Source organism: Leuresthes tenuis, unplaced genomic scaffold (genome assembly GCF_036924035.1).
Source record: "Leuresthes tenuis unplaced genomic scaffold, fLeuTen1.0.hap1 SCAF_19, whole genome shotgun sequence".
Taxonomy (NCBI): Eukaryota; Metazoa; Chordata; class Actinopteri; order Atheriniformes; family Atherinopsidae; genus Leuresthes; species Leuresthes tenuis.
In genome coordinates this window covers 4422564-4446913 of record NW_027325373.1, presented here as the reverse complement: position 1 = coordinate 4446913, position 24350 = coordinate 4422564, and the positions used below count along the sequence as shown (strand labels likewise).

Genomic DNA, 24350 nt, shown 5'->3' with positions numbered 1-24350 from the left:
CGGCTGGCCTGGGAACGCCTCGGGGTCCCCCCGGAAGAGCTGGAGGAGGTGTCTGGGAACAGGGACGTCTGGGCTTCTCTGCTCAAGCTGCTGCCCCCGCGACCCGACCCCCGGATAGGCAGATAATGGATGGATGGATGGATGTAAGGCCATGGTGAAGCAAACACATGCTTCAACTTTTAGCATTTTGTGAAAGCGGGCAAGTTCGGCTCAAGCGTGTGTCACCAAGACAGAAATGTCTTATCAGCCTTTATTCTGCCAGAAGTATGAAAATGTTTAAAGATAAAATATGCTCCAGATTTTAAATCAGTGTTTTCCAGTCTGGACTCAGACAAACACGTGCTACCAAGACATGTACTGACAAAAGACAGATCTGAGTAAGCATTTGTTCCCTCTGCATTGTTGCCTTTTCCACCAAGAGATGTGCATTTATGCTCCCATTCAGTTTGGAAACATGACCATCAAAGAACAGTTACCCACTGTCACCCTCCCTGAGAAGGTGCGGCTTCCATTAAAGAATGGCACCTACTCAAAACCCTTTGCATTTGTCCTCCATTTCCATTCGTGTGATGGAGCAGTGGCTGTGACTTTGTACTGTGTGCCAAAAAAGATATGATACAATTACCAGCATTTGGCTCAGTAGGCGATTGGTAATGTGGAGAGAGCTCTGCTGGAGTCCCATCACAGAGAAACAGATGGGCTGTATTCTTGCCTGCTGCTTTAGTGCGACTCCTAATGTAAGAGTGCATGTCAGTGTGCATTCACTCTGAGAGCAAGCATGTGTGTATTAAGGAAGATGTAGACAAACAAAACTCCAAAACTGTGTCTTTTAATCAGTCTAAATCAATTCAAGTTATCCAATGTGACTGGCATTCAGCAGATCATTCATAAGTGCTCAACCCTCTTCCCTTTGACTTCTCCCTGGGTGTGACATCCCAGCTACAGATGCTACGGTGTGCCCATTAGACAAGAACAAACATGCAAATAGCTGCAAACTCTGCAAGCTGCTGACTCCCCCTAGTTTGAGATTCATTTCAGATTTCCTTTAGTCAATTAAGAATAACATGGCGTGGCAGCGGTTGTGACAAATGCTCTCATCTGGGACCGCAATACATTTTACACAAATGGAGAAGATTCCCCTCAACACACCCCTTTCCTTCTGCTGTTGTTGTGCAACAGCAGTGCCTCCTCGCCTCTTTGCCAGGTGCCAAATTTAGGACATGCTTTGTTTTGTGGTTTTTTTGGGCAGTAAACTGTCACATTGTCCCTGTGCTCAATACTCAGTGTTCATGTTAATTTTATAAAAGTCTATAGAAGTGAACATAATACAAGTGCAAAACACAGTTAAGAGGAAAGCAGAGGGGGGACATAATGGCATTTCTTTATGGGCGGAGCAGCATTTGTTGTTTCTCTTCAGTGGTCCATTTGGGAAATGAGGATACCCAGCTGCATATCAAAAGACCCAACTGTGATCAATGACCCCTTAGATAGCAGTCACACTTTCCTGTTGTCAGTATATCCAGCTGTGTCAATTGTATTTGAACACCATATTTATGAAAGTGGGAAAGAAGGAACAGCCTTCTTACATATATACACATAATGTCAGAAATAGACGTGCTATGCCTTGAATGTGCTCTCCAGCTGAGCAGCCAGAAATATCACGGTGCACCTCTTCCCACTTCAGACAGAAGAAACACTGAGGCCCAGTTTCGTGCAACACGTGCACTGTGCTATTGAAGCACTGGGTTTTGATATTTTCTTTGTGCAGGGTAGGGATCATCATGTTTTATGGCGTCAGTGAATTGTTTACAGGGACAGACACAAGGGTAAGGACGTTGCAAGCAAATTACTTATGCATTGCTCTAACTTATTCTTAGCTGATGTCAGCTTGTTTCGTTTGTGCACGCACTGGCACCAAGGACAGGAAAACACCAACTGGTGTTTCTTTAGCCACGGATTGAATCAGCACTGTGTCTTTACCAAGCTGCTAGCTTACTGCTGTGTGTATATAGTACTTAGTTAACACTAGTTGCAACTCACAAATGTAAATGTAGTTCTCAAGCAGATATTTAGGAAGGGTCTTATCTCACATAGTCAAAATCACTTTTGTGGGGCTGCCCTTTCAAAAATGACTTGGCATCCTGGTCAATATCAAACCTATTACAGTAGATCCACCAAGGCAGCTCATGGGTTGAAATTTCAGGTTCTATTTCATACCCTTTTATCTCTCACTGTGAGCCTGAAGTAAAGTGAATCAAGCTGAATTTTCTCCTGAACCCTCCCGAGTGGCTTGAAATGCTCAGTGTGTTCGGAAATACTTTTTAAGAGGAGTAGAAGAAGTGAACAACTCTCTAACATCAATGGCTGGTCTGCATCACGTATGAGTATTCAGTCTCATCACAGCATATGGGCATACTATTAATGGCCAGCAGATCAAATGATAAAGTTACATATAATGGGCCCAGAAGTACATGCACATCTGTTCTGAAGGAAGTCCGCTGCCCATTTCCTCTTGTGATGCTTTAGACCTGGAAACAGCCTCAAACCTTTAACATTTTCTTTGGTGACAGTAATTTGTACAAACAGTTAAATTGTTCAAAGCTATAGAGAAGTTATATTGTTGGATAGTAATATAGTAATATATTATAATATATATAAGGTATCTTCTAAAATTTGAGTAGTGCTCACTTACTTCTCCTAGTTTTCCTTTGTTCTTGTATTGGCATCACAGTAGGCATAACCTTCTCCTCCCAGCTCTAATTGAATTAGACTGAACCAGGTAGATGTCAACAAAAGGCCAGTAGGCAAGGCTGACCTTTCTTCTCCTGAAAGTGTTTGGTTACACACTGTAGTGTGTAAGTGGGAAGAGGTGTAATACGATAGATTTTAATAACTGCATTTATATAAACCTACATGAACTATATGCACATCCAGAAAAAAAATTACAATTATTTCAATGCTCCTTTTCTTTACTGCTGAAAGGCAAATAATGTAGTGACACATACACGGTTGAACTTTCATCCCTGAGTCACCGACTTCTTGGTGGTGTGATGATTACGAAAGCCTGGGAGTGACTTAAGTCATCCATCACAGTCATACTTGCCAGATGAGAACCGGTGTGTAGAAACACAGAGAATGAAGCAGTCAGCTGCAGGGTAAAGCACCAGCATCATAGACCGTTATAAGAAAGCGTCATCTCCTGGTGAGCACCGCCAATCAGAAATATCTCCGGTTCGCTCTAGTCTGCGCCCTCAGGATGTTTACAGCACTACTGTGGATGGAGAGTGGATCCTCTGATTTCACCCAAAGCACAGAAATTCAGAATCAGACACTTGGCTCTTTTTCTAACAAATAAAAATATTTACTTTAAATACCAAAATTAATCCCAAGTTTAACCAAAGACTTATTTCTTATTTAAATGATTTTAATGATCTCTTCAAGACATCTATATCCAGCTACAAATTATCTCCAGAAGTGTTCAGCTGAGCCAGTGAGCCATAAGGAGAACAGTGTAATACTCTCAGAGATAACTGGAAACATTTCCAGACTAGATAACAAAGACAAATGAGGTAGAAATAATACCTGAGCTGAAGAAGGTCTTTGAAGAGATAATGACCATCCTGCCTGACATTATCATAGTCAGCTATTATTGCTGCATAAACTCCACTGCTTCAACACAATAAGCGCACTACACTAAGTGAGGGTGATGTGCGCCTCCTCCTACATCATTCTGGGTGTCCATCAGGCATGTGACATGTTGCACACCAGTTATACGTTGAAATGTGAAAGGCTGACAGCTGAAATCTAAATATTTCACTGTTTCGTGAAAGCTTATACATATCTATGTTAAAAGAAAGCATGCATACATGACACCGGAGGAAATGTGGCTCCTGCATGTATTTACTCAATTAGACTGAAATGGGCCAACGCGTTCTGCACACTTCCATCTTTTTCAACCTCTTTATAAACGCAGTGTCATCTGACCAAATCGCTGTTCAAGAGACATAAAAACGTCTCTGCAGTGGGTTCCACTACACTTACATGTACGATGATGTCCCGTAGAGGAGGTTAGATGGCAGCAGAATGGATCAAAGTCACCCGTGTTCAGGCGTCTGACATGCTTAAGTCTAACTTCATTTGTCTAAAAAGTTTACTACATCCTTCTTTGGGTAAATGATCAAGATTATTTTTCTTTCTTTCATTCTTAAAGACATGTTCGCACACTCAAACCGGCTTCTGTACTGAAACAATAGGTTGATGCTGAAAACACTATAAATCGCCCTGCCAAAACCAGTGTGAGGTCCTTTGAGGAGAGGATGTGTCTAATCTGAGAGCATTGTTCTCCCCTGCTGACAGTTTAAACCCAGTCTTCAGAGACAGCAGGTAGCTCATCGTCCAAATGTCAACAGAGTTGCCAGATGTCAGTACAAACACCAAAACGATGACAAACAGGTATAAATACCCTTGGTGTTCTGCACATTTCCTAAAAATGTCCTAAAGCCTTATGAACTCTTATTTATGCTTAGATTCATATCTGCTGAATTTGAATGTGCCTTTCTACGTGACAATCTTGTTCAGGATTGTCAGAGCCATGACTGACTGCACTGATAATGACAACTGGAAGGGTTGCTTCAAGTAATTAGCTCCTTGGGGATATTGTGGGATACGGTATATATTAGTAGGCAAGTCATCAGCTCAGCTTAATGGCTAACAAATACAGAGGTAGCTTTTTGTATTTATGCCATCTATGCTCTGCCAATCTGAGCGTCTGTGTCTCCACCCAAATGAGGAGGCATGTCTGTGTTTTTCCTCATTCTCTTACTCTCTCCTGACCTCCCTCTAAGTCTGTCGAGAGAGTGCATGGCAAGTAAAGCAAAATGTCCACTGGAGCATCACAAAAAAAAACCTGACAGAAATACATGGCACCAGGCAGAAAAATGTCCTTTATTTAGATCTCGGTCTGTTACACAAAGCCCCAGTTTCAAGGGCAAATGTGTCTACTTTAGAACAACCTCTACCTTTTATTTGTGCTTTCCAATGAAGAAAATCCACATTAAATCCCAAGCTACCAGGCACCAAAACAGAGAGAGAGAAAAAAAAGGAGAGAAAGCTGGAGCAGAAGCTATTTGAGCTCAAACGTATCAGTTTGATGGTTTTTCAATACGTGTTCTTCAAAAAAGAATTGAAGTATTCTTATATACGACAGAGTAGAATGGAAAGACAAAAAGGATATTTCTTATCACCGAATGTTGACTCTTTGCTTTCCACTGTCTTACTCAGAGGCCGGATGCTAAAAATACTCAAACAGAAGCTGTTATGCAGTGAATGCACACCTGTGTGGACCCTTCAGCAGGTGTCTGTGTAATTGGCAGATCAATGGACTGATCCCTAACAAGCATGAGATCGAGAGCGCAGGATAGGTTACGTCTGTCCTCATTCTGTTGCCGCGTCGCTGTGACGAACACAAACATGTTGGCAAACCATTCGACAGATGCTTATTAACAACATGAAAAAGAGAAGGATTAGCATTCCCACTTTATGGTGATATGGTTAAAAAGCCACCATGTCGGACGTATAATCGAACCAGCAACATCAAACGCAAGAGCTGCTGTTGCTTTCCAATTATTGCAGCAAATAAACAACATACTCTCACCTTTGTTGTAATGCCCTGCAGCATCCCAGGCCTAATTTTGAAACAAATTAATTCATTCATTAATTTTTTCTTCTCTCACTGTAAGAAACCTCATCAGGAGATGATCCTTCGTAGTTTTAAATGCATAATTCTTAGCTGTTTCATTAAAGCCCAGTTTGGTTTTATACAGTTAGGTTTCCAGGCTAAACATGTCCAACAAATAACATGCAGGACCTTCCTAATTTGTCAGACTTTAAAGAAACGAGTTCCTAAAGTGCATATGGTGAAGAAGAGGATTAACAGCTTAACAGAGCATAGTCCAAAGTAGCAAAAAGTTAGGGATTATATAAAAAATAAAGCAACATGTAGCAGAGGCTCTCCATCTGCTGTCATGTCAAAGGAAATTTCATTAGGCAGTACAAACAGGAGATGTGAGACACCAATCTGATTCCTCTAAGAATACTGTACATGCTGACCCATCAGTGAGAGACACTGAATCACTGGGAAGGCCAGTGCTGATACACCCCGACCTCTGAAGGCTGCTTGCAATAAATCACCGCCACCCGCTCTGCTCATGAGCCTGCATCCTGGCTCCTTTTAAGTGCAGCAAGGAAAAGTGTTGCTTCTCAGCTGAATTCTCAAAAATGGTTGCTTGCTATGCAACAACAGAGAGGACTGTTTGGGGATTAAATGGGTTGCCAAGACTGTCGTTACACACTTACAGCTGCCCTCAAGTTTTCGGAGACATTATGTGAAGGGGATTTATCTGAGTGGTTGGATTAGATCATACGGACGTGAAACTGCACAGACTTGATCTAGTTGGCAGCCTTGTGCAAAGTGCAAGTAATGGCAGATTGAACCCAAGTGTGAAAAGAGCAGGCGAATGTCAGAAAGATCAACAGTGAGCGAGGCTGTATGCTAATTCGTTTTGTGGCTTTTCTTTCTGCCTTCGCCTAGTTTTCCACTTTTCACAGATGCAGCCGATAGCTAAAAAAAACCTGATATTGATATCAACTGTAATAATAACAAAAAAATCTGTAACTTCTTCTGCCATCCTCGACATGCTTCAAACAAAACACTCATGCATGATTTTTTAATCATATCCACCCTGCTGTAATAAGGAAAAACTAAAACATGGGAGTTTTCCTCAGTGATCCAACAGCTCAGCAAAGAACAGAGCATAATTGTTACTTCAAATGTTACCAGACATGCTGTGCTTACGTTAGATGAAAATGAGAACAAGTCTGTGAGGGGGGGCATAAAAGAAAACAAATAAATAAATAAATAAAATCAAGCGATACCTTGAGTCCTCCACACTCTGCTGCTGATCCTTTGTCTACTCCAGTGATATAGATACCCAGCGCATATTCAGCTCCTCCTCTGATCATCAGACCCAGAGACCGGCCGTCATCTAATACCAAGTTGACCTGTTGAAGACAACCAGACACAGAATAAACAGATAAACAAAGACTCAAATCTGAAATAGTGGTGTCTTAAGATATTTTAAGACGCCACTATTTCCGTTTTATTGTCCATTTATTCACAATGAACATTAATCAGATGTCACTGCTACATCTCCACGGGGAAACTGCCCCTCATGGCAGTCCGTCCACCCATCCATCCGTCTGTCCATCCATCCATCCATCCATCCAGGGCTGCAGCCTATCCCAGCAGACAAGTCGCCAGTCCATCACAGGGCCAAACAAACGAGACAAACAACCACACAAATGCTCACAGTCCCTCCTAAGGACAATTATAGAGACACTAGTTAACCCACGCATACACGGGGAAAACATGCAAACTCCCCACAGAAAGTTGGAACCATCTTGCTGTGGGGCAACAATGCTAACCACTACCATCGTCGCAGAATTTAAACATATTAATTATGAGTTTTCTTTAGCCTAAAACATTCATTTTGCACATTATTTCACCATGGAACAGCAAATGACTGAATTCGCATAAGCTTTCTTGAGATGCTGTTAACAGAGTGCATAAGTCAGCACACACTTTCACCGCTTTTCATAAGTGTGACGGTGAAGGAAACGCAGCAGCTGTGGCTGAGATAACCTTTATTCAAAAATGCAGTTGAGGGATCAGAATGAACTATGCCGAATCTCACTTACTCTTCCAAAGATGATGCAATGTTTTCTCTCCATCAGAGCACATCCAGCTTCACAGGATGGCTGCTGTATCCTAGTACCACTTTCATACATTTGTTAAAAATGACTGTAATACAACCCTAAATCAGAAAAAGCTGGGACGGCGTGAAAAATGCAAAAAGTTGATGGTTCTTACATTTACTTTGTGCGTGACTTTGTAATTGGTCTCTTTAATCTGGATGCCTCCCAGATGCTTCTTAGCCCAGAGAAGTCAATGCCATCTCAGAACAAGGTTGACACGAGGCCTTTTTTAGTTTTTTATTGGCAGAAGTGAATGGAATTAATTCAATGTTCTACTTGATTAAGGTATCCTAAACCTAATCCTTTGCACACATGTTTATATTACTTAGTGATGAATGACAGCTGCTGTCTGAGAGACTGAAGATTAAAGAAATTCAGCTGACGACACAAAAATATTTTGGTTTCTGCAATAAAACTTATTTTGGGTTTGTATATCTGAGGCACAGCTCGTGACCTCCACAAGGACTCAGTAATGAAGAAGTAATGTTTTGTTGTTTTGTTGATGATCCATCTATTAGATAAAAGAGTAAGGATATTCCAAACAAACCCCCGGATGAATGACAATGTCTGCTTCTATTACTTGTGTTTCTGCATAAATCAGACATAAATTCAAAAAAGAAAATTATGATGCATTTCATGGTAACGCTGTCCTGACACATCTCACCAAGAACTCTAACAAGAACCTGAAACGGCACATGACACACAGAGGTGGAAATGGACTCCAGACTGTCTCTCTGCACTTTACTTCTAACTCTGTATTCTATGTTAAACAGAATCTAATGTCACAACTAGAATGCCAAAACATCGGGTAAAGTTTGATACGTCATCCTCCCCACCATCTGTACCAAGCACCATTAACAAGCCCTGATAAAGTTAACACTAGGGCTGCTGATCTGAGATGGAAGATTATGAATAAACTGGATATCAGAAGCCTGTTTGGCCATTTGTTAATACTAAGAGAAAATGTACCTTCTAAATATCTAGATGTGAATGCAGTATGACATACCACCTCAGTTGGGATAATCAGACACCAATAGGTCGATTCTACACCACAGCAATAGTTAAAGAGATGCCTGGCTGCAAGATTGCAAGATGAACAAAGTAAGCCATAAGGCGCAGTACCCCCAATGGAGAAGATGGCTGTAGGCTAAGGTCAGTGTGATATGGAGAGAAATTAGCCAGCTAACAGAGCTGCTAAAGGCACAATGAAAAAAATCTTTTATATGGATAACACTAATAGTGGAAGGAGGGTGGATCATACACCTCACCAGGGTACCAGCAAGGACACCGAAATGTCATTTGGAGAAGTTAAATGAGGCCAAATGGTATTAAAGTGAGGCAAGAAGATAACAGCTCGAAGGATTAGCCTACCAGACATTAGCTACAAACATCACAGCTACAAATATCTTGGGGTAGAACAGGCAAATGGCATCTATAAAGAAACAAGTAAGTCAGCCACAACCAGGTAGCTACAAAGAGTAAGGCAGGTCCTGAGGAGTCAACTGAATGGGAAGAACAACGTGTCCTGACAGTTAGCAGATACCTGCTGGCACAATTTGGAAAATATGGAGATAACAGAATAAAAGCCAGTGATATCAAGACAAAAAAAAAGCATCAAGGATTACAGGTTCTTCAACTCCAACACCCTGAGACTGACACTTAGCTGATGGAGGGAGGCCAAGGGGCTGGTGGCTACAATCCAGGATGAAACGACAAAGAACAAAAACTAGGAATATATCCGCAAGACAATGACCAGTGATGAATTACTAAGTGAATGCCTAAGGCAGCTGAAACCCAGTGAGGGACAGACTGAAGAAGTGGCTGATACTGACATGTCCAATCGGTCGCTCGAAAAGGCTGGTCTGAGAGATGGTACAATAAGAGGCGCTTAGCATAAAAACAAAAGAGACCAGGGTCAACCATACCAGACAGGACCCGAGGTGCAGGCTGTGCAAAGAGGCCTCTGAGACAGTCCATCATGTTGTAGCAGAGTGTAGGATGCAGATAGGTTTGGAACACATAAAATGTCAAAACCAAGTAGCTGGAATAGTGTACAATAACAAATGTAGGGAGTATGAATTATAAATCCCAAAGTAAAAATGGGAAATGCCTTCAAAGGTGGTTGAAACCGAAGGTCCAGGTCATGTGGGACTTCCAGATCCAGACTGAAACTGGTGCTGGTTAATCTACCAAACAATATAAGAAGCCAATACTGATAGATGTAGCAATCCCAAGTGAAAGCAAAACCAAGACCAAGTAACATGAAGAGCTAAAAATATTCAAAATGAAGGAAAAGGTGGTACCATAAATAAACGGAGCACATGCAGTCATGCACCCCAAACTGGGAGAGTGGCTCCAACAGATCCCATGAACAACATCAGAGGTCTCTATCCAGAGGAGGGCAGCCTTAGGAACAACTTAAATTCAGCGTAGAACCATCAGGATATACGTCAGATCAATATAAGTATTGCTTCTTTATTTGATCTATTATCAAATATATTTATGCACAACTTAGAATAGCATAAGTATCTTTAAACATTACCATGATAAAGCTAATGTTATGTATGTAAAATAGTTCAGCTATAGATATTGAGCACCCTGCTTCTCTCCGATGTTTTCATCTATTAAATACCTTGAAAAAGTCACTATTTATACTCTGTGCCAGAGGCTACAGGGTTTATGAAGGATTCATTTGTCTGATAAAACCGCTACTGTTTATTCTAACCCACTAGCTGGGATTCTAGGAGGCATAATGTGCTTTCTTTGTTTAGCGCCTCCAGGTCACCTCATCAGGAGTGTCACTCTGTAGCGATTTGCTTTACCGCGTAATTTTCCAACGTCGGAGGCCTATTTTTCTTGAGACACATCATTACGTGCTGATGGTTTAAAAATGTATATTCAAGATTTCTCTTTAACCAGATTCATCATACAGTCATGTGACAAAAGCGCACCCTCTATCCTTTCTAAGGTTTCATGAATAGACAGAGATAATGAAACATCATATGGTCTTAAAACTAGGTAAATGCAACCTCAATGAACAACAACAACAACACATGACGTAGTCCAGTGTGCCATTTTTCATTTAACAAAAACTATGACAAAAGCTAATGAGTGAAAGTAGACTCTTTCTATGTCCAAAGGAATTCAGAGGGTAAGTAGCAGCCAGATACTACGAATCAAATGCGCTTGATTAATTGGTCATCAAGGGTAAATGTCTCTAAAAAAAGCAAATAATTTGACAGTTTTCCGCTCTGAAGCATTTAGGAGTGTGTTAACACACTGCCAAGGAGGAAAGACATCAGCTGTGGTCTTAGAGAAGCAATCGTTGCCCAGCAATCTGGGAAGGATTAAAAAAAAATCCAAACAATTTGGAGTCCCTCGTTATCATTCTGCAGTGAGAAAGATCATTCACAAGTGACAAACATTCAAGACAATAGCAGATCTTTCCAGGAGCAAGTTCACCCCAAGCTGCGATGCTCAGAGAAAGTTTAGAAAACACGAGAGCTACGCCTCAGCCTGCCGAATGTCATAGTTCATGACAGCACATTTAGAAAAACTATAAGGTTTGTTTCCAAATTTGCATCTAAACAAACCAAAAGACTTCCGGAACAATATCTTTGGACCAATAAGACTAAAGTGGAGATGCCACAATGCCTCTGAAACACCTCCCAACAGTCAAGCTTGTTGCCACAGCATCAGAATTCACAACAGAGTGGCTGAAAAAGAAAGGAATCAAAGGGTAGCAGTGGTCCAATGAAAGTTCAGAACTCAACCTGACTGAAATATGGTGAGGAGATCTTCAGAGAGCTGTGCATGAACTAATGCCTGGAAGTGTCAAAGACCCAATTCAACCTGTGTACTTTCTGTAAAATGCAACCTGTTCATCTTAGGATGTATTCATCGAACTTTAGGATCTGGGAAGGTCTGCTTTGTAACACCTTAGCATTGAAATAGGTTGTATTTTCTTTTTATTACCCTTTAATAATGATAACATGACTGAAATAAAAATGCTTTAAACTACTTGGATGAACTCAACTCAGCATTTACAAAACATCTGCAAAGCACAGACGGCACATCCAAATGTACAGCCTCCGGTGGGAGAGTTTCAGTATGGCTGACCCGAGCCAAACTTCAAATTGTGTTTTTCATCCGTCACAATGACGTCTTTTATTACTTGGTTCATAATGTATCTCTTGCACACAAAGATTGACTAGGGGTTTCAGTTGCACCCCTTTGGCTACACGAAGGCACATATGCAAATATCTCTATTAAAAACTGTCATTTTCATTCTTTTATATACCCACTGGGCGTAGATTCAGCATCTGGCACACAACTTTCACTTTCCTTCTGTGCATATCGTTCTGCCTTCCTATTCTAATAACAACTGTCTGTCTGTCAGAGACAACCCACATTTGGGAATATGAAGGCGCTCAAGTTCTCTGACATTTAGAACTGAGAATAATAGAATAATTTTAATTGCCAGACCCATCTTTTATTGGCTCCACATTGCAGCTCTTAATGCTCGTAGTGTCCCCTAATATACGCAGTTATGAGCTAAACAGTTCAATGCTTTCTCTCCGAAAGGAATCTCACTGGTCTGGTGTCATGCTTTTGTAAGTGATGGGATCTGAGGTGGCATCTATAGAAGCTTTTTGTGGGGAAAAGTGCATTTAATCATATGTAAATCATATTTTCTTGTATAAAACAAAGAGTCATTTTTCCTCTGCAATGTTTATGTAGGGACAGGTAACAACACGGTAACAACATGCTACTTGCAGTCGACCGATAGGTTTCAAGTTTCAAGAAACCTGTCAACAACCTACAGCATACATCTATTTCAAGAGTTTGACGAGCTGACTTTGAATACTTCTTTGTATGGCTGCGATGCACTTCATGAGTTGTCATTCCCTCGCTAACAAATCAATTAATGTTTAGCGGACTGCAAATTTGCCACATGTGAAGCTGCTCCGTCATTGTCAGACCAAATGTCTCTTAACAGTTCTGCACTTCAGTTTGCTTCGTGCAGAGCACAGTTAATTAGTCATCTCTAAACTAGACTCGGTGGAGATGATTCCAGTGGGGTGAGGCTCACGTGAAAGATGGGAAAGAGAAGCCCATCTCAAACCCATGAGACACGTGTAAAATAAGCAGTTTTACATGGACTGGCTCAAAAAGACAAAAATGTATCATGCGTGGTTAAATATCATAAATGGTAACAGCTATCCCAAGTAAAGAATGTAAGACAGCCACGTTAACTAGAAGACGCTTATCTGCATCGTACTAACTGCAGCTGGTACTGACAGAGCTGGAGATGTGAAGATTAATGAGAAGCTCTCAGCAAAAATTTCAAAGATCTGGTGTTATTAATCTCTTAAAAAGCTTTGACAGCTACTCCTGTACAGGTTTAGATGTGAGGATGGGGTTTTAAGGGACTTTGTGGGTCTCAAGGTGCAAACGTATTTGTTTTTCCTTTAGTGTTCCTCCTATGTGGTCTGTCACCCACTCTTACTATGTTGATTTAAGCGTTTCTGCTGTCAGATGATGGAATGGAAAACATTCAGGTTCAACATTCACTGAAATTAAATGATCTTTGGTCATGTCTTAAAAGCAGAGTTTGAGGAGATCGAGGAATATTTTGTTGATGAAAAGTGCAGACTTGGTTTGGAGAAGCAGGGAGGAATTCTGAGCTAAATTAAGAGCTACTCAGGTGGAGGCCTCAGAAGAGACAGTTTCCAGCATCTAAAGCAACCTGATCAATTTAAAGCGGTTTAAGCAAAAGCTACACTGGGAATGTTTTATCTGTTCAGCCTTAAGAGCGTCAGCATAAAGCAGTGTTCATCTGATTCAAATGAAATGGCTCCACAACAGCTTGCCTCCAAGTCCTTCATTAGCCTGTTAACTTAATGGTTGTCATGACTAGCCAGCCTCTAACCCCTCACACACACACACACACACACTGTATACAACCGAGGCAGGAGCCCCATTACTTTCAGAGTAATAACATAACTACAAGCTTTGCTTGGTGTAAGTCTTCTCGTGAATATTGTTTAAAAATAACATGAGTTGATAATGGACTCTGGAGGATTGTTGAAACATGTTAAATTCTGCCCTGTGGCTCCAGAATCTTAAATGCAATGCTTCTACCTTCTTCTCATCTCCCTCCTGTAGAAGCTGCATGTTGCTGCGTCGCTGGCTGTCAGTTCTCCTCAGGGTGGCACTCCGATGCTCGGGCAGATCAGGAGGAGGGGACACACTTCGACCTTGAGGGTCCACCCAGGTATAAACATGGTTGGTGACATAGCCGCCTGGAATCCTCCCGACTGAACGCACTGAGAGACTAAGCTTTTTGCTGCCCTTCAGCACCTGAGGAGACAAGAGGGGAGTAAGTTCAGGTCCTTTATGAGAAAAAGCACTTCACACATGAATATCATACAAATTGAAAGAGAAAAGTGTATTCCTGAAATCCACATTATGAGCAATTTGGTAAGATTTGATGAGGTCATAACATTCACTTCACTCACATTACCATGCATGGGCACAAACACAGCAAAATGTTTCAGCAGGGAATACTGAAGTGAGAGGGTAGGAGAAAATAAAAGGTTACTGAGAGAAGCAGCAGTTCTTCAACCTCCCCCCAAATATATACCGACACACATACACACAAGATTTCCAACACATTTCTAGTGAGAATTGCTGTAAGCTGTGCCTCATTGCACTCTGATAGCTTTTCGTATGTGCAATCCGTCCGCAGATCAATTTATTCCCATGTGGTTGGTCGTCAGGAGAAATCAATGAGAACAGGGTTGAAGCTCTTAATGATCAGTCCCTGAGCGCCGCAAACACGAATAGCAATCCCCATTTTCGTGTTGGACTTAAAATAATCCTAAACACTGCTGACTTATGAACAACTTAGTGAACCATCTAGTGGCTCAGTACAATAAAAAAACTGAGGTGAGCTTGTATGGAAATCTTCTCTTATTTTGAAGGTACAGACACTTTGAGACACTTTACTAGTTTAGTGATGATACAGTTTCCTTCTCTGCAGGAGCCTGATCCATCCCCGCCAGCTCATGTCTCACTGCTGCTGTGTCATTTTTTAGAATTTGTCGTTGCATTTTCGATTAAAGCTGTGCTCACTGCGTCCTGAAGTGCTAAAGAAAAAAGAAACCCTTTCAAAAGTTTCCCGTGTTGATCCATATAAATCTGCTGTCCCTCCATTCTCCTCTTTAATGAGTAATCTATCTTCATCTGTCTTCTCCCGACAGTTCGAGCAAAAACTGAATTCCACGGTTGAAACAGTTATTAGCATGTAGTGCAGGGAACAACTCAAATTATTACTCGTCTGTGAATGAATGCAGAGGGGGGCCAATCTTTCTGAGCCCAACGATCCTGCTGAATCAATTTGACAATCCTGGTTTGTGCCGAGAGATAATAACTTCAATTCTGAAGCAACTAAACCCTGTCAGCTCAAAGATCCCCCATTGTATCAAAAGGCTTGTCATTGAACTCTCCCTCTCCCTATTTTCACGTCCTTCTCCCCCTCTTCATGGGCAGCGTCAGCTCCAGACTGCAAATAAAACAATATAACAGATAAACTCAGCAACAAGAGCAGGTGTCCCTCCAGCAGCATGCACTCACACAGAATGTAAAGCTAAAAATGAGGGACAGGGAAATAACTGAAAACAAAAGCATGAATTTTATGAAGTCTTAGTGTTAGAGACTGTCCTCCTCCTAAAATCAAGCCCATGGGACATTTGTTCATGTAGTCAATAATTAACTGCAGAAACATTCAATGAATGAGCAATGTCTAGTGAGAGTAGCTGCATGTGAAGTGTAAAAATGAGTTTTTAGTCAGAGAGGTAGCACAGAGACCAAAGGTAACCCTGAAGGAGCTGCAGAGTTCCACAGCAGACTCTGGAGCATCCGTCCATAGGACCACAATAAGCCGTGCACTACATAGAGGTGGGCTTTATGGAAGAGTGGCCAAAAGAAAGCCATTACTCAGTGTTAAAAATAAGACGGCACGTTTTGAGTTTGCCAAAAGGCACGTGGGCGACTCCCTAAATGTATGGAGGAAGGAACTCTCCACACATCCCATCACCCCAAGAACACCATCATGTAACACCATAGATGGATGGTGGGATGACTGGGCCGGAGGTTCACCTTCCAGCAGGACGATGACCCGAAGCACACTGCTAAAGCAACACGTGAGTGGTTTAAGGGGAAACATTTAAATGTGCTGGAATGGAGGAGTCAAAGTCCAGACCTCAATCTAGTTGAGAATCTTTGGTTAGACTTGAAGAATGCTGTTCACAAGCAAAAACCATCCAACATGAAGGAGCTGGAGCAGTTTTACCTCGAGGAACGGACAAAAATCCCAGTGGCAAGATGCAGCGAGCTCACAGAGACCTACCCAAAGCAACTTGCAGCTGTAATTGCAGCAAAAGGTGGCTCTGCAATTACTGACTTTGGGGGGGGTGAACAGTTATGCACGCTGAAGTTTTCTGTTATTTTGTCCTATTTTTTTTGTTTGCTTCACAATAAAAAGTTCAAAGTTGTAGGCATGTTGTAAATGACATGATGAAAATTCTCAAACAATTCATTTTAATTCCAGGTTGTGAGGCAACAAAACATGAAAAATGCCAAAGGGGGGTGAACTGTATGTCACAGAATTAAAAGAAACGATTCAAATGAAAAAGAACTTTCAACGCTTGAAGTAAAATGTAAGAAAAATGTTTTATACAATTTTTTAAGAAGTGAAAATGTGAAAAATCCCAAGAGTACAGCAGAAACAGTGTTATGTAAAATATAGGACTTACAATACACTTCTTTTATGGAACTGGGACACAATTATAATTATTAGAGGAGTAGTTGTTTTAGGGAAGAATAAAATGTGTGTATGTGATGCAACAGAGAGTTACATTTAAAGTGAATTCAAAAGGATAGAAATGCCCCAAAGCATGCACAATGTGAAGCAGGTATTTAAGTGAAATTACTGGGATAACTTTTATGTGGTGTATTTTCAATCCAAGCACAATGCCCTCTCTGTTAGATCATTTGCCTGAAAACATGTGCAGAACATCGTCTTGATTTATAGCTCCGTACAAGCTTTACCATGATGAGTACTGGTCTGAGAGACTTTACTGCGTTCCGAGTAATTGGAGGATCAAGGTACAATCAACATTGTTTAGATACAAGGAGAGGCTGGATTGCAGGGAATAACTGTTGCGCAGCATGAAGTGAGTAAAAAAGAAGGAAAAGATGGAGGGTGATGGAGACAGCTGAGGGGGGGCAGCGAGCCTAACAGGCTATCCCGTCCTGTAAATAAGAAACAAGTGTAATCAAAGAAGCAGCTGTGGCTTGGTGACTCATTCTGGGAAGAAAGTGCTGATTGTGACCAAGGCTGATGAAGCTCACCAGTACTGCAAGCAGCAGAACAAACAGTGCTTGGTAAATAACGGAATCTATAACAGAGCAAAATGGGCAGGAAAATGAGATGTCAGACAATGAATTTCATAAACGGGCCTTAAATTTCAGCAAATCTAGCGACGATATTGTTAACCAGGTAACTTTGAGCCAGAAATGGAATTAAACTGCTGATCCTGATGTCATTTTCAGGAGCATGAGGTTTTTGAGTAGACAGATAGTTTTAGGAGAGAAAAGGAAAAAAGCTCCACTAGTCCTCTGTGAAAAGTATTTTTATGCTTTTGCTTATGGCAGAACTGAAATGCTTGTTCATACTAATTTCACACAAATTGTGCACATATGGGCACCGGTGCATCAAAGGGTGCAAACTCTGCACACTGTCAGTCACATAAACAAAACTACAAAGCTGCAAACACACATATAAAGATGTATGAAAGGAAGATAGACAGTACAAGTACAAAAGGACCAAGGCAGCAGACGAGAAAATTGCCTTTCACCTTGGATATTTACCGCTGTCAGGAAAGATCTGTCAACCACAGTAGATTGGTTTTACAAAAGAGCAAACACCTTTATGGGCCAAAAAAAAAAATCCAACTCAATACTACTATTTCTAAAAGTACGACTTGCGATCTAAATTCTACATCAAAGTGCCGTGAAGCAAATACAGGCGTTTGCAAGATCTTCTTGGGTTGTTTTTCTGTTCAGGACTTTTAGGGCAGCTCTAAAATTAGAGCCCCAAGATGTAGTTGAGTAGACGTTAAGGTGTGCAAAAGCCATCCCCATCAGTATCACTGTAATGTTGTAGAGAGACCTCCTAAAACACATTAGCCTCTGTTGAGCCAACTATGCAATCAACAGTAGCTGGTATCAGACAAGCAAGCTACCTGTTGGCCTTCATCATTACATGAATCCATCTTCCCTGGATGCCAGAATTTGCTAAACTTGGACGACTTACTTTAAGCTGTTGTAAACAGAAACATTTGGTTTAAATTGGAAAATAAACCAATTATCAGCCTGTAGCCATTTTTAATCCAAGTGGTCTGAGAGGACAACGACACTACTGCATCTCCTGTGAGCTCCGTTTCAGCCAGCAGAAATATTCACACCTTAATAGATGTAGTTACCAGTCTTGTCAGCCAATGACAATGCTATTAGCTGCTTGAAACAAGAGTTCTTTCATCTAAAGGTCTGCTAATTGTCCAGCTGGGGTTTGCTACACTGCTGTACCTAGGAAGATGCATGTGCATGTGTTTAGAGTTGAGAGAGAGTCAGGCATAGCGGCAGTGTGCAATGTGTCCTGATGTGGGGGGTGTGTGTGTGGCGGGGGGAATCATATTGAGTGTCAAAATCCATGTTCAGCTCACTGGTTTTGTCCAGGCTTTCACCAGTCTGATCCTCTTACACCTTAAGGCTTGTGATCATTTTCATCCATCTGGACACCTACTCGCGCTCCGTTATCTTCTTTTTCAGCTGTTTTTTAACGGTCCTCAAATAACTCACCGTCTCCCTACCGGAAGGCTTTCGTGTTCATGTTCAGCAGCTTTCTCAGGTCAGTGGTGATCCAGGTTTCGTTACTGGGAAAGCACCTCACTGTCCTTGTGGGAATAATACCCTCCACACAGAAGTTAATGGCACTGACACGACCTCCATGTGACTAACAGAGCGGATTCCAAAGCATCTCCGCAGATCATCTTCAGCTTCCTGAGACCATTCTTTGAACGCATGTGCAGCGACAGGTGAACATTGGATGTATAGTTGGAGGTGAGGAGAACCAGATTATGGTTTGATTTTATGAATGGAGGACAGGAAGAAGAGCTGAAGGCATCTTCTACATTTGCATAGAATAAATCCAACTTTTTATTTCCTCTGTTAGAACAGTGTGCAAAATGTTGGAAAGTTGAAAGTGTAGAAGAGATGGAGACTTGGTTGAAATCTCCAGGAATGACCATGAATGATTTGGGATGTTGCTTGTAGTAGCTAATTAAGTCCCAAACAGTGTCAGCAGAGGCACTAGGTTATATATACACTGCTACAAGAATAACACAGGTGAACTCTCTTGGTAGATCACATGGACGTAAACTCACAGCAGGCAGTTCAATGAACAGATCCTCTCCACAGTGACATGTTCAGGATTATACCATTGGTTACTTAAAAGCACCGCAATACCATTCACCTGCTTTTGCCACTTCTCCTAATGTCTCTGTTGGCATGTATCATCTTAAAGCCAGGTAGTGAGGCAATGGAGTATTGAGTATGGAGTATGCTCCTGCAGCCATATCTCAGTAAGACTGCATTCTCAGTATTCTCTCTGTGTTCTCCTGAGCTCTTAAAGCTTGTGCACTATCTGCCAGCGACCTGACATTTCCCTTCTGTATTGAGGGAGGACCTGGACTGAACTCTCTCCACCTGTTTCTTTGTCTTGCTCCTTGCTGTCTGCGTTTCCAAAAATGACCCGTAGTCATGGAAATATAACTGAAAACCAGTCTGGCACATCAACTCTCGCCACTTGTGCAAGCTTGCACATGCATATGTGTTTGATGTGGAAAGATTGTCTGGGCTCCAAATGAAGTCAACACTTTGAAGGATTAATGAGTAATTGACAAGACCACAAACACAGAGAGTTAATGGAGGCAAGTCATCAATCACAAAAGATTAGTCAGAGAAAAACATCCACAAAGCTCTGCTGAAGCCATTGCCGCTAATCCTTCCATTCCACAATTCATCTCATACTCTTCGTTTGTTTTTTGAACCTGAGTAAATGGCAAGACCAGCTGCACAGACACATATCTCATGTAAATCTCAAAAACAATTGGTGTTGAACTAAAAAAGAAAATGTGCAGGAAAAACAAGCAGAACAAAGTGATTAACTGATCATCAGAAACACCATAAAACACTTTGTTTGCGTGGAAAAAAATCAAGACGTTGCTGTGATTTACTATTAACATTTCAAGGTAAATAATGGCAGCTTCTAAAAAAATAATTAATAAAAAAAAAAAGAAGAAAGCAAAAGTGCAAAATCTATTGTTTGACACTTTTAAAACTCTCTTCCCATCCATGGATCCCATCACATACCCGGAAAGAGATTTCCCATGCTGAATAGGTTATTTTCCATCCTGCTATTGGAGCAGGTGCAGATATGGGCCAACTATATCGGTCCTGTGAGACACTGTGTGTGATAATGGGCTTTACAAAAAAAAATCACAATCCATAACAATGTCTGAGTAAAAAAAAAAAAAAACCTGATCTAAGAATCTAAAAAGGATGGCAAGATTCACTTCGTTTGTCAAGCAGACTTGCTGTAGCTCCTTTCCTCCCCCTCGTAGCTCCTGTATCGAACGCCATAACTTTCAGCTGCTGTTATTTAGGACGCCTCCACCAGGACACAGATGCCCAACATTCCTCACTGATACTTACTTAAACTGAGAAAAATATAGAAAAGGGGACAAGACAGAGAGCGGTACGTCTTAATCCACGCTTGACTCTGTTTCTGTCTTTTTGCATCTGAATATAAACAATTCTGTCAGAGAAATGAGCACATTCAGAATCCCAGTGAAGTCTGTTTATTATTCATCTGTTTGTTTTTGAATTGACATCTGAATATTTCTCCAGCGTACCCTCTTTTGCGCTGAACTGTACAACAGCTGATTTTGTGCCTGCAGGTAATCGCAGCAGCCAAGGGTTTGTGACTTCACTGGTCTCACTGAATTAATTAAGGCGCTCACAGGCGCATTGACGCAGCTCCGGCGTGTAGACGAGAGTTCCGCCAAAAGCTATCGGAAAAGTGTCTGAAATATCAAATGGGATGGTTCTGAGTAATTATCACTGCTGCAGCTAGGAGCCTTACGAAAGGATCCGCCAAGACAAATTGAGTTACAGCGGTTACAACAGTAAATTTAGAGAGTGGAAGGTGCTTAATGTGAACTGCAAATGTAAATTAGGTAAAAAGCATTCCTTCATCAGACAGGGTGGTACCAGACTACTTGCCTCGTTTATTCATCTTTAGATTTCAGGTGGCAGAATAAGTTATATTGCCTGTTAGCGGTCTGTCACACATTTGATATTCATGCAGATTAGCGAGACAAAATAGGACATTTTTTAATCATTATTATGAGTTTTTCAACTGTGCCAATTTATTTATTTTTTCCCTCAACTTCTTATTTTTCGCCAAATTTGTGGCAACCAAGCCCATTTTTTTCTTCATTTGTGTCTTAATTTCTTTTATAGCTTTGGAAGTTCAGAGTTGGTTTATGTGTTATGTGTGCTACATCTTTGTCCCCTTTCTGATGCACTATTTTCAGCCAGCTCAGTCTCACAACGAAAGCTGCAACAGGCTTTGTCTGTTGTCTCGCACACAGTAGTGTCACAATAAAGGTGCAGGAATTGTGTAATTTTTTCCCTTTGCCTGTTGATTTCAGAGGCAAAATTGAGTGACAGAACACCAATCTGCAACTATTGATTTGCAGTCACCAGAAAAATGATACAATCCCCATTGCGGGGGGGCGGCTGTGGCTCAGTGGTTAGAGTGGGTCGTCCAATAACCAGAAGGTTGGCAGTTTGATTCCAGCTCAAAAACATTGATGAACTGACAGCTGGAGGGGTGGCAGTCCACCTCCTTACCACGGCCGAGGTGCCCTTGAGCAAGGCACCGTACCCCCATGCTGCCCAGGCAACTTTTTAGTATATGGCATCTGTCTCCATGAGTGTGAGACCCTGTGCATGTGCATGTGTGTGTTCAACAGGTGCCATCCTGGATGGGTTAAATGTGGAGGAGAAATTTTATTGCATTTACATGACAATAAATCTGATCTTAATTGGATTACATTGGGTGTGTCATTTTGTCATCAGTTTTAATACTTACCAAACCATGTTTTTCTATACATTCATATATTTGTCCATAATAATCCTTTACTGTGTATTTATTCAAATCCAACCTAAACATGTCACCAACTATTCAAGCCAAACCTGAACCAACTGCGACTGAAAACTGAAAAGTCCTCGGACAACCCTGAGTCAGATGGGGCTCCAACTGGGTTCTCCAGCATGACAGTCCAGGGTGCAACACCACATTCCATCTTCTATTGCCTCCTTACATGCAGATCTGAACATTTTTCTATTGTGCAATACCATTGTAACTATTGCACATTCTGGGGTGGGTCTGACAATTTTAGCTCTGTCCCTGTAAGGCCCACTTTGCTCTGATTGGTGAGCTGATTGGTTAGCTCACCAATGGTTAAAAAAGAAAGGAAAAAAATCATTCTTTATTTAAGGCAAGCCAATTTAGCCACTATACCAGCAGTAAATAAAAAAAATTGTTTGATGGGGAGGTTGTCAAGGGAGAGAGGAAAAGCCTGGACTGCCAATTAGGCATGTCAACAGCTTGAACACAGTGTTTTCTGTGGGATTTGTAACTTGTGCAAAGGCACAAAGATGCAAAAATTGCACTAAAGATAAGAAAAACACACAAAAAGCATGAAGAAAAAAACCCTCCATGTCCAAAATTATTGCCGCTTTGCCTTTTAAAATACTGTACCAATATGTAAATTGCAAAAAAATCATTTCATGGCACATACATGCTTAAACAAGTCAAGACTTCGTTGAACTCTGGATGAAGAGGCAAATAAACATTAATATTAATATTCCTGCTACTCATCAATATGAGTGCAGAGGCAGGCAGTGTGCTTTAGAGACAAGAAGAAAAGTTAAGTACAAAATGTAACAGTGTCAAATGTCAACTCTTCCTCACAAAAAGGCTAAAAATACCCAAGGTTGGTGTATCTTAGTCATTTAACTGCGGTGAAGCAGTAAAACACACAGCCGCTGAGGAAGCAGGAGATATCATTTGTTGCTAAAGGACATATTCAATCACTGTATTCATGGTGGAAGATTAACACATATCAGGGTTCAAACAAGTGACAGTCAGTAGGCGGTGTTTTTAGCTGACAAGCCACCTCACTGCCCACAAAAGTAGCAACAGCCTGTCAATCTGAGGGCTTTATTCATCTGCCCTCATTTCCTTAAAAGACACCTCTGCAGGGGAGAGTCATGAATAATGGAAAACAGCAACTACAGCACCTTGGCTGCAGCCAGTCCATGTCTGAATTGTGCATAACATGAACTAATTACACACCATTAAACTGGAAGTGTGTGTGAGTATTTATGTCAGTGTGTTTCCCTGTGTCTGTGTATTCGTCTTTGTTTCATGCAAGTTTGTTTTTGTGTGGGAGGACAGTGGAGGCATAAAAATTCTACTTTGGTACATGGGTAGGATCTGTTTCATGCCTGGAGAGCTGCAGCATTAGTAATGAATGTAGGTAATCTTCTTCACAGAAAAAATAAAACTATATAAGGTGTACAAGAGAGTGCAAATTAGTCATATCGTGCATGACTATATGGGCACATTTTGCACTGTAGTGTAGAATTTACTGCTGCTGCACAAATGATTGCAAAAGGAATATTTTGAGAGAGAAAAATAGGCAAGAGACTTTTTGGATATAACTGTCATTTGTACATGCATCTGCAAAGCGAGCTAACTTGCTAACTCACTGTACAACTGTAGCTAATTCAGCACTATAGGGGTCACAGGCTGACCCCTAAAGGATATGATCATAACCTACAATCCTACAAGGGAAATGGAAACCAACTGTGGACAACCAAAATGTCACTGAATCACCAAACACACGAGTCCTGCAGTGTATCTGCAAGAGTGCAAAATAATTCAAACACTAATAATACAATTTCCACCGACTCCTTTACTTCAAAAGTCAGTGTTGTCTTTTTCCTTTTTGAGTGAAATGTTCAATTCAGTTCAGTGTTTTTCTGAGAGACCTTTGTGTTTTGTGGTTTGTTTCCCCTGTTCCAGTGCAAAGGCTGTAATTGACAATTGACTTGTGTTGAGCTTTGACAACAGTTAATGAAGAGGGATGTTTGGACCAGGAACAGCGAGGTCGTAGAATGCTGTGATGTGAACTCTGAATCAAGACAACAGATATCTCAAAATGAAGTGGGCCAAGTCACCGGGGGTTGGTGAGCTGGTGATATACTCTGCGGACAGCTCAACCTCTTCCAGCTGTGTTTGATAGCTCCCCAGTTTACACATTGCCCAAACTAAGCAG

At 41.2% G+C, this 24350-nt stretch overlaps 1 protein-coding gene across 2 annotated transcripts in view; it reads right to left on the bottom strand.

Moving 5' to 3' along the window:
* The window catches only part of whrna (whirlin a), a 126967-nt gene that overhangs the window by 55505 nt on the left and 47112 nt on the right, over positions 1 to 24350 (bottom strand). For both annotated transcript variants that reach the window (XM_072372382.1, XM_072372383.1), the window contains exons 2-3: positions 13957 to 14175; positions 6934 to 7059 (exon numbers count right to left, since the gene is read on the bottom strand). In XM_072372382.1, the coding sequence (XP_072228483.1) occupies positions 6934 to 7059; positions 13957 to 14175 (345 nt within the window). The remainder of the gene's footprint in view (positions 1 to 6933; positions 7060 to 13956; positions 14176 to 24350) is intronic.